Source organism: Acartia tonsa, chromosome 9 (genome assembly GCF_053477335.1).
Source record: "Acartia tonsa isolate MP-2025a chromosome 9, ASM5347733v1, whole genome shotgun sequence".
NCBI lineage: Eukaryota > Metazoa > Arthropoda > Copepoda > Calanoida > Acartiidae > Acartia > Acartia tonsa.
The window spans coordinates 22,786,121-22,797,457 of NC_137268.1; the positions used below are offsets into that span (position 1 = coordinate 22,786,121).

The 11,337-nt window shown below is 32.6% G+C and overlaps 1 protein-coding gene across 1 annotated transcript; it reads right to left on the reverse strand.

Annotated features, from left to right (window-relative positions):
* Positions 1 to 592: 592 nt before the first annotated feature.
* On the reverse strand, positions 593 to 10,716 carry LOC145327775 (gamma-aminobutyric acid receptor subunit beta-like). The gene is made up of 11 exons (XM_080171331.1): positions 10,695 to 10,716; positions 10,300 to 10,356; positions 9,909 to 9,989; positions 9,026 to 9,087; positions 8,321 to 8,399; positions 7,553 to 7,625; positions 6,356 to 6,422; positions 3,079 to 3,137; positions 2,612 to 2,676; positions 1,638 to 1,693; positions 593 to 781 (listed from the first exon to the last, which is right to left on the reverse strand). The coding sequence occupies exons 3-11, from the start codon at positions 9,947 to 9,949 to the stop codon at positions 657 to 659; spliced, it is 627 nt and encodes a 208-aa protein (XP_080027457.1). The 5' UTR covers positions 9,950 to 9,989; positions 10,300 to 10,356; positions 10,695 to 10,716; the 3' UTR covers positions 593 to 656.
* Between the last annotated feature and the right edge of the window lie 621 nt (positions 10,717 to 11,337).

Below are 11,337 nucleotides of genomic sequence, written 5' to 3' on the forward strand. Positions count from 1 at the left end.
TCTAAAAGTATAATATAGAAATTAAAAAAAAAAAATTTAAAATCGTTTTTTATGAAAGTTTTCGAATTTCAACGTTTAGATGGATGTCTCTGTTGGCATGATTTTAGAGAACAGATCTATAGTATAAATGTATAAACAGATAACTACCTCCCTTTCTTTTCAATGACCTTGTTCGTCTGCTACCAAATTATTTCCTGCATACATACATACCACACCATGGGTTAATTTTCAATGACCCAATTGAAAAAGGGCACAAGGGCAGTGCTATGGGTAGATACAGTTATTTAACCCTTTTCCCTTTCTAGTGTTTCACTTTTTAATCAAAAGCCAATTATTATCAAATCAGCCGCTCTGAATTTATGCACCTCGTAAGCCCTGTGGATCTTAAGCCACCCAATAAGTTTCAGCCGTAGCCAACCACAGCCTAGCACCTTTACAAAAGCAGGAGCCTCAGCCAAAAAAATTAATAAAAATAAAAGATTGAAGAAATCATTTATTTCATATTCACCTATATTTATTTTGATCTTCTTATGAGGCCAAAAATGAATAATAGATAAAAATATATACTAGTAATTGCCTATTTGGGCCACTTAAAAAATTAAAGACAAGCTAAAAGTATATTTATTCTAATAACCTCAATCTACATAGGAAAATTATCAGATTGCAGTGATAATAAGAACAGTGATAACATAGAACACAACAAAGAGTAGAATTACAAGAGGTAGAATATATCTGCCAATGTAGTCGATCTTCTTTCCAATTTCTTCCAAGTTTGATGCCTCTAAAAATGATTTTTTTAAATACCTCTTTACGTATTTGTAAAATCATTAGATCAATAACTTTGTTTGTTTAGATCCTAAAGGATCTCTGTAACTGCAGAACCGATATGGTTCTCCTTTACAGTGTAGCTTCTTATAGGTGATAGGAAGGTCTATAATTAATTTAGGGAGGGTTAAGAGTTAAGACTCTAGGGGGCTAGGTGTCGCTTCGGGTACTAGGTAACTAGACCTCTCTCCTCGCACCTTGAAACATACATACAATACTTATGATTGCGGTGTAAAGCGTCCATTCACCCATCAGACAACCAACTCTCTGAGATGCACGACCTTTGTCTGAGAAGTCCCAACTGTGCATGGTAGCGAGTTGCGCCTGTTCTGGGCCAAGGCATTCCCCCCACTCTAACTATTTACGTCGCGCATCTGACATAGTAGCAGTGGGAACCATTTTTAATGTCTTTAGTTATGACGCGGTGTCGGGCCGAGATTCGAACCTACCACCTTCCCGATGACGAGCGGATGCGCTACGTGTTGAGCCACGGTCGCGGGTTAATTTAGGGAGGGTACCACCAACCTCCCTAGAATAATCGCTCCATGAAAAAAAAGTTACATTCCCTCAAAAAAAACCGAAATAAAGCTTCCCTAATCTGTATAAGTGTAAGTGGTACGTCTCTCATAAAAGTTTTAACATTTGTTAGAGATTACGCAGACCTGAATACATGCAAAACCTCTATAGTGAGAAACATAGTACGCCAATTAAAGCGCAAATACTTTATCTGCGACGTAAATGCAGATATTAACCTGGCTGAAGCTGTGCTACTTATGGACTAATATATCCTTGGTTTCAATGGCATGGCATACTTTGTTTTTTGATGGCATTTGAAGTAGAAATTCCAGGATACACCCAGTGTTCCTGACTAAATAGAAAAATAATGTTATTTAAGTAAGTCCGTAAAAAATAGCTCTTATAGTAAATTTAGCATTGTTTAGAACTGTTCTATAGATTTCAAATTATGCATGTTGATTCTTTTAACAGTTAGTTATAATTTATAAGTCTTACAACTCTATAATCAATACTATAGAGAGTCGTTTTTTTTCCTGAAAATAATTTATTCTCTTTATTTATAGAATAATAATTCCTAGTACGATCAGGTTTAGTGTTATATGCAATGGTTTTCTATAATCAACTCTAAAATATTTTGATAAATTAAATTTAATTCATTTTTCTACATTTGTTAATGTTAGTTTGCCCCACACTGTATATTATGTCGAGCTTCATTTTTATGGATATTGTTACCCTCAGGGGCGTCCAAGCTTTTTTTTGGGGGGTGTAAATTTTTTTTTAAGGGGGCGGGGGGTAATTCGTTTTTTGGGGGGCCAAATTTCCCCCCCCCCCAAAAAAAAATTTTTACCCCGGGGGTAAAATTTGCTTGGGGGGGGGGGTGTAATCACAACCCCTGAAATCTGTTGGCAGGGGTGAATTTAAATTTTATTAAACATTTAGTATTGAAAATGCGAGCGAAGGGCGCAAAAATTTTTTTTGTTAGAGATTTTTTATTTTTTACCCCCCCAAAATTGTTTGGGAGGAGGTATTTACCTACGGCACCCCCAATTCGTTTGGGGGGGGGGGGGTAATCCATACTTTACCCTTCCCCCCCTTGGACGTCTTTGGTGACCCTTGTATTTAAAAAAAGATAATAAATATTTAAAGATTAATTTAAAGATGTAAAACACATAACCATGAAGTAGACAAAGAATTAGATTTGAAAAGGATCATCTAAAATAGTTTCATGATTATGACTTAATTATACAGTAGAGGCGATACTAAACAATACCTGTAGAGAATGATAAAAACAAAGAACGGCACAATCAGATGAAATAGCAACCAATAGTCTATCAACTAAAATATTTTTTATATAATAAAACTTAAACAGTGGCGTGCGCAAGGTTTTACTAGATGTTTTACTAGAGGGGTGAAAACCTGGAGTGACAATGGGAAAAGTAGGATTCTCTATTTTTAATATTGCACTTTCCAATAAAATATTGTGATGGACAAGAATAATTATGTACATAAGATTATATAGCGAATACTAACATACAAATTCTTGTAAAGAAGGTGTCTTAAAAAATAAGAGGTCTACAAAAAAAACCGATTGAATATCTGAATTCTATGGAAAATTTTACATCTACTACTTACTAAAAACACAGACTAGCTATAAAAATAAAAGTTAAGACGCCTTCTTTGCTAATTGAAATTGTTCTATGATATTTTTTCCTTAATTCTCACAAATTAAAATTTTACCTTTAGGTTTGATGTTTTAGGAACATTTCTAGTTACAGAGGTGTACAGGGTATACATCACTGAAATATAATAATAATTATTTCTAGTTAAGAGGTGTACAGGGTATACATCACTGAAATATAATAATAATTATTTCTAGTTACAGAGGTGTACAGGGTATACATCACTGAAATATAATAATAATTATTTCTAGTTACAGAGGTGTACAGGGTATACATCACTGAAATATAATAATAATTATTTCTAGTTAAGAGGTGTACAGGGTATACATCACTGAAATATAATAATAATTATTTCTAGTTACAGAGGTGTACAGGGTATACATCACTGAAATATAATAATAATTATTTCTAGTTACAGAGGTGTACAGGGTATACATCACTGAAATATAATAATAATTATTTCTAGTTAAAGAGGTGTACAGGGTATACATCACTGAAATATAATAATAATTATTTCTAGTTACAGAGGTGTACAGGGTATACATCACTGAAATATAATAATAATTATTTCTAGTTACAGAGGTGTACAGGGTATACATCACTGCAATATGATAATAATTATTTCTAGTTACAGAGGTGTACAGGGTATACATCACTGAAATATAATAATAATTATTTTGCGCAAAATTAAAACCTTTTACTGGCCAAAGTCAATAAATAAGGAAATTATGCCCCAAAACATGAATATCCCTGTAATAAGGTTTCCCCTCTGGTATACTGGATTTACTTGATTTACCTCACTCAACTTTCTGGCGTGTTGTACAGTGAAAAAACTACCCCCCCCCTTATTTTTGATTTTCTTCAAAATTAAGGGGGGGGGGGTTAAAAACTACCCCCCCCCTTATTTTTGATTTTTGTCAAAACTAAGCGGGGGGTTAAAAAACTACCCCCCCTTATTTTTGATTTTTGTCAAAACTAAGCGGGGGGGGGGGGGTTTCGGTGCTCCGGTCTTCACATGTAAGCAAGCACCTAATAATTATTTCTAGTTACAGAGGTGTACAGGGTATACATCACTGCAATATGATAATGATTATTTCTAGTTACAGAGGTGTACAGGGTATACATCACTGAAATATAATAATAATTATTTCTAGTTACAGAGGTGTACAGGGTATACATCACTGAAATATAATAATAATTATTTCTAGTTACAGAGGTGTACAGGGTATACATCACTGCAATATGATAATAATTATTTCTAGTTACAGAGGTGTACAGGGTATACATCACTGAAATATAATAATAATTATTTCTAGTTAAGAGGTGTACAGGGTATACATCACTGAAATATAATAATAATTATTTCTAGTTGCAGAGGTGTACAGGGAATACATCACTGAAATATAATAATAATTATTTCTAGTTACAGAGGTGTACAGGGTATACATCACTGAAATATAATAATAATTATTTCTAGTTACAGAGGTGTACAGGGTATACATCACTGAAATATAATAATAATTATTTCTAGTTACAGAGGTGTACAGGGTATACATCACTGAAATATAATAATAATTATTTCTAGTTACAGAGGTGTACAGGGTATACATCACTGCAATATGATAATAATTATTTCTAGTTACAGAGGTGTACAGGGTATACATCACTGAAATATAATAATAATTATTTCTAGTTAAGAGGTGTACAGGGTATACATCACTGAAATATAATAATAATTATTTCTAGTTACAGAGGTGTACAGGGTATACATCACTGAAATATAATAATAATTATTTCTAGTTACAGAGGTGTACAGGGTATACATCACTGAAATATAATAATAATTATTTCTAGTTACAGAGGTGTACAGGGTATACATCACTGAAATATAATAATAATTATTTCTAGTTACAGAGGTGTACAGGGTATACATCACTGAAATATAATAATAATTATTTCTAGTTACAGAGGTGTACAGGGTATACATCACTGCAATATGATAATAATTATTTCTAGTTACAGAGGTGTACAGGGTATACATCACTGAAATATAATAATAATTATTTTGCGCAAAATTAAAACCTTTTACTGGCCAAAGTCAATAAATAAGGAAATTATGCCCCAAAACATGAATATCCCTGTAATAAGGTTTCCCCTCTGGTATACTGGATTTACTTGATTTACCTCACTCAACTTTCTGGCGTGTTGTACAGTGAAAAAACTACCCCCCCCCTTATTTTTGATTTTCTTCAAAATTAAGGGGGGGGGGGGTTAAAAACTACCCCCCCCTTATTTTTGATTTTTGTCAAAACTAAGCGGGGGGTTAAAAAACTACCCCCCCCTTATTTTTGATTTTTGTCAAAACTAAGCGGGGGGGGGGGGGGGTTTCGGTGCTCCGGTCTTCACATGTAAGCAAGCACCTAATAATTATTTCTAGTTACAGAGGTGTACAGGGTATACATCACTGCAATATGATAATAATTATTTCTAGTTACAGAGGTGTACAGGGTATACATCACTGAAATATAATAATAATTATTTCTAGTTACAGAGGTGTACAGGGTATACATCACTGAAATATAATAATAATTATTTCTAGTTACAGAGGTGTACAGGGTATACATCACTGCAATATGATAATAATTATTTCTAGTTACAGAGGTGTACAGGGTATACATCACTGAAATATAATAATAATTATTTCTAGTTAAGAGGTGTACAGGGTATACATCACTGAAATATAATAATAATTATTTCTAGTTGCAGAGGTGTACAGGGAATACATCACTGAAATATAATAATAATTATTTCTAGTTACAGAGGTGTACAGGGTATACATCACTGAAATGTAATAATAATTATTTCTAGTTACAGAGGTGTACAGGGTATACATCACTGAAATATAATAATAATTATTTCTAGTTACAGAGGTGTACAGGGTAGGGTAAGGGGGGGGAAGTTTCGGTAAGGGGCTATTCTCGGTAATTTCGACCTACCTTCATTAAATGACCTTTTTCTCTATGTTCCTTTCAAATGACAGAAAAAAACATAAAAGCAAATTTGTTCCTTATTAAATTGCCTACAAAAAAGTATAAAATGAATTTTTTGTGAGATGAATATTAAGGGTACTTATTGGGTCTCAAAGTCGGACGAAAAATTTTTTTTTTCCAAAAATTTTTTAGTAGGTGTGTAAAGATCGACCTACACAAAAATTGGTAAGACCTAGAGCTGATCTGAAAAACTTTTTGAACTAGAAATTGCCTGCTTTTTCCAAATCCGTTGAGAGCTTTAAAATCGGGTTAATATTTTATATTTTATACTAAAACTATTCTTACTTAGAAGAGTAGTTATCGCTACGGGAACTGCAGTTTTGAAATGTTCAGCTTTGAAGTAAACAGTAGCCTAAAAACATAGATTAAAAGACCTTATCAATAGATTAATTAAGGCTGGGGGGAAGGGGGGATATGGATTATAGATGTGCTCAAAGGAGAAAAACAATTCAATAGTTTATTTTACTTTACCACCCACAAATAGATTATCGAAAATTTATCAATTTATATACAAACTAGCGGCTTCGCCCCTAGCCTCTAGGGGCTTTGCCCCAAGAGGTTTAATCAAACCAATTTTACGCATTTTAGATTTAAAAGAAAAATTAAAAAAAAATTTTATTTTTTTTTGGGGGGGGGGGGATTTTTTTTTTGGGGGGGGGGGTAGTCGAGCCCACTATTTCATTTTAGTTTTTTTTGGGGGGGGGGATTTTTCATTTTTCGGGGGAGTTGGGGGTGTCCCACCCCCCAAGAAAATAGTTATAAACCTTCCCGGGACCTATAAGAAGCTACCCTATAAAGGAGAACCCGATCGGTTCAGCGGTTAGCGAGATCCTTCGCTACAAACAGACAGACAAACAAACAGACAGATAGACATCGTTCTACTTTGTATTATAGATATTTATCACTCCCTCCATTGTTATTAAAATCACAATTAAAAAATCACGAAACCTTTCTTAGCTATAAGAAAAGTTTTCTATAAATAGGGTATGCCCGCCCGTAAGTATGGAACGGTTAGCACTAATAATTGATTTATGTATGTTATAATTATCCTATCTGCATGAAATCTCTAGAATCGTAACCATAAAGTTTTTTATGTATGATATTATTATCCTATTATATTAAGTTTGTTCTTCAAAAGTACCCTACATTTAAGCAATTTTGCAACAAATTTACACAAATTTGGTTTATACTTATAATTAAAATAAAATTTTGCTCCTCAACTTCTATCTAATACTATACAAGTGGTAATGCTCGTTTTCATGCTTAGCTTTTATGGATGGTGTTACCCTTGTTTATATTTTCTACACATATATTATGTTAAATATCTTTGATAATATTTATTGTTATCTAATGTCTCATACCAATATTTTTTTAGACAAAATGAATTGAAAATGATTGCTAAAATCGAAATATATCTTCATGTCTTGGTTGAAAAACATACTAACTTTAAAATTTTAATCTTTACTGTTTTAATGATCCTACCTGACAAATGCCCAACAGAATCAAGGATGGAATGTAGATTGTGAATATCGCATTCACTGGAATTCTTTTTAAACTAAAGTAATAAAATAAATTTTAATCTTATGTAAAATATTTTCTCGTATTCATTCGAATCCGGTGGATAGGAACCGGTTCTCATCCTTACGAAAAAACTATGTCTAGCATCGTATTATATCCAGCTTTCTACGAATATAGAAATGTACAATCATTAGATTAAAACTAGTTTTTTTAGCCGGTGACTGTCACCTCGGGGCTAAAAAAACTAGTTTTAATCTCATAATTGTACATTCTATATCCGCGGAAAGCCGTTTATAATACGATGCGAGAAATAACTATTCCGGCACAATAATAAGGATTATATTATTTCTTTTTTTGAGCCGGTTGTAAAAATGTAAACTATTAATTTTATTTTTGCATTAAAGATATCTATATATTTCTAAATGTTAGTAAGTAATCTTTTATACAGCGAAGCTTCTTAATTTAATTATATGTATACTTTTTTGTTAAATTTCAATTGGACTATTGGCCTCTTAAACTTCTTACTCCAACTCTTCTATGATGCCCCTAGAGGTCTTAAGGGGCGAAGCCGCTACTATGAAAAAGATAAAAGTCTAAATTTTTTAAAAGCATGCTACAGGCGCAGGTCAATTTTTAGGTAATCTGAAGTAGCAAATTAAATCATTGTTCTGGTAAAGCCGTGGCGTCTTAAAGTTGGTGGCGGCGGAGCCAATGAGAGTAAGCTATACTTACGTTATTATGAAGTGGGTAGAGTTTTCTCCTTTGACAACCTCGCATTTAGACAATTGGAATAAAAATACTTCATTTACATCTAAAAACAAGGATGACAACATCCATAAAAGCGAAGCTCTGAAACGGTAGGACAAACGGACATTAACACTTGTATAATGTCAGAACTGAATAATCAGAATGTAAATGTATAAGAGTCAAAGCAAAATTGTAAGTAAATTTGTTGAAAAGCTGCATGATACAGGATAATGTTTATGGACATACTTACATTTTTAGGACTTGATTATAGAGTTGCTTCGCTTATAATATTGTACTTTGTTGTTCCAGGAATCAGTATACCAAAAATCAGACCAATCGGATAATTAGGTCACATACAAATTTGTTGTTAAAAATGTAAAAAGAATCAACATGTTTAAAATAGACGTACGGACAGTCTGGTAATGATTATAGAGTTGCTACGCTTTCAAACTCGTACCTAACTTCTACAGGAATCACCATGCAAAGTTTAAAATCGATAGGACAATTCTAACATGCCTAAATTAACGAAAAAAGCTATCCGTTACGGACGGACGGACGTACGGACGGACCGACCCTAATTATAGAAAAGCTTCGCTTTTAAAAATAAATTAGACATTTCCTGATTTATCAAAAACTCCATTATCTAAACTTTATTTTTTAAAATTTTTGTAAATTGAAAAAAAATTTAACCTGGGCTGCAATCCATTGTTTGATTTGTTAGATATACATACTGCTGCTCTGAACTAGGTACACTAAACAGATAGATATACCTATATTATGTTTTACATTATTACAAATGTGTTGCCACCCCCTTGCCCTTACACCCAGGGAGTAAGGGAGGGGACAATGGATCGAATATTCAATTTTTTAGGAGTCTCAGACTTTGGGGACTGGCTTAAAGGGAATGTGCACGAATACAGCAGATTCTTACTGATTTTGGGGACTTGCGCAGCAATGCCCCGCTAACTAGCTGAGCTAGTTTTGAATATGCAGACAGAAAAGTTTGTTATTTATCGCAGGTTTTAACAAATATTTTTTCCCAAGAAAATGTCTTTTTATGTATAGAAACTCTACTGTGATATTTATGTATTAAATAATCTAAGAACCGCTTGAATTTTGGGGTCAGGTATAAATATATAAGAAGGGTTGTGGTAGTTCTAACCAAGATTTTTCTAGTGATTAATTACAGAATGTTTACTACATTGTGATGTGTTGATAATTTAATTTTCAAGTAAATGATTTTTTTCTTAGAACTAATTTTGTTCTTAATTTGGTTACCATGATCCCTTAACAATTTTGGTAAAATTTTTTTGAAAAATCTGGTTTTTATTGCTTTTCAGCGAACCCTCTTAAATTGAATTAATTGCCCATTGTCCCCTCCCTTACTCCCTGCCTTACACCCCCCTCATCAGCACGCCCCTGCATATAAAACATGCCCCTTAAAACCTATATGAAGTTTTCTGGATTAAGAATATGTTCAATAGGTTGATGATGATTTAGCAGACAGATAGACAGACATCGAACCTCCTTTGTAAAATCTAAAATAATCATGGACTAATAGAATAGAACTTACTCAATTCTAATAGAGCATCGCTGTTCGTCAAACGGATACATCCCATAGAAAAATTCACATATATGCTTGTCACTATAGGTTCTACAATAATAATAGTTTAGCGTTAAAATTATATTAGATAGGCCTGCTTTCCCCTTTTTTCACAACCTCATGGTTTCACACTCCCCATGTTGAATCACGTGCTCGCCACTGTATACTGGGTCAATTGGTAATCTATGTTTCCATCCCTCTAATTATAATAAGCAAAATTTCCCATTATTATAACAAAATCAAGATTCGAAATAATCAATGTTAACCTTCATTTTAAGCTAATAGTGGAAAGTAATTATAAAATTTAATGTACTTTAATTTACTGTTCATTATCTCATCCATCCCCGAATAAAGTATTTACCTTTCATAAATGAGTTTATTACTATCTCCACTATAATAAGTTGCTCTCCTTAACTCTCTAGAAAATAAACAGTGAAGCTACTCTATAATTCTTATTTGGTAATTACCCTTTTTCAAACATATTTCAATTGATAATGCATTTAGATGTATCCCTCAAAGTTCAAAGTTTAGCAAAGAAAACCTCCCCATATTATTTAATTAAATATAAGCCATTATATAAGGGGAAGAGAGGTTATTCCAAAATTTTATATGTCTGTAATTTTGCTAATCTGCATGCTTTGCTTAGTATGATAGTATGGTTATTGTCTATTTAAAACCAATTATTTGTTAGGCTTGTCTATTTTTAAAATCTTAATCTGTGTTAACTATTTTAAGGGATTATTTTACAAAGATTACCTTTCTAGGTGTTCTGATTTTCCTGTTTACATAAATAACTATAAATGAAAAAAAGGTAGCTTAATCTGGCCGTAATTAATTTACATAATCCCCTATTCAATCCTAAAAATTTCAAATACAAGAGTAGATTTTATCCTCCTAAAGATATTTTTTGGAAGAGTAGAATGGGTTTAGCGCTTTTTAATGTTTAAGCCATATTCACCAATTAAAATACATTATTTTGTACTCCTAAAAAACAGAGTAGCCAGAACTTTATTGACCCATTATAAAATTTGCTTAACAATTAATGAATCTCTAATACATTATAGTTATTTTTGCCTGTTTCAGTTCTGTTAACTGCCAACACTGCTTTATCATCAAATATTACTGAAAAAAATATATAAATAATTCTTTCTTTTTCTTCACATTCAATAATAATATTCATGATTGTATTGTGCATTGTTTTGATATATTGAGCTTAACGGACAGAAGAACAGACTGAATTATATTGTGTGTTTGAGATGCTAGAAAAATTATTTGCAGTATATGGCTACGAAACCGATCAATATCCGCTAGATTAGAAGAACCAGTTGTTAGCCATACTGAAAATCATGTATAACATCGTATTCCAGACAATTTTCCACGAATGACAGAATAAAAGTCA

Coding starts and splice junctions, on each gene's coding strand:
- LOC145327775 (XM_080171331.1), bottom strand. CDS start 9,949: ATGTATCCGTTTGACGAACAGCGATGCTCTATTAGAATTGA. Junction 3,138..6,355: donor AGCGATAACTACTCTTCTAA/GTAAGAATAGTT, acceptor ATTATATTTCAG/TGATGTATACCCTGTACACC. Junction 2,677..3,078: donor CTAAAACATCAAACCTAAAG/GTAAAATTTTAA, acceptor AAAATATTTTAG/TTGATAGACTATTGGTTGCT.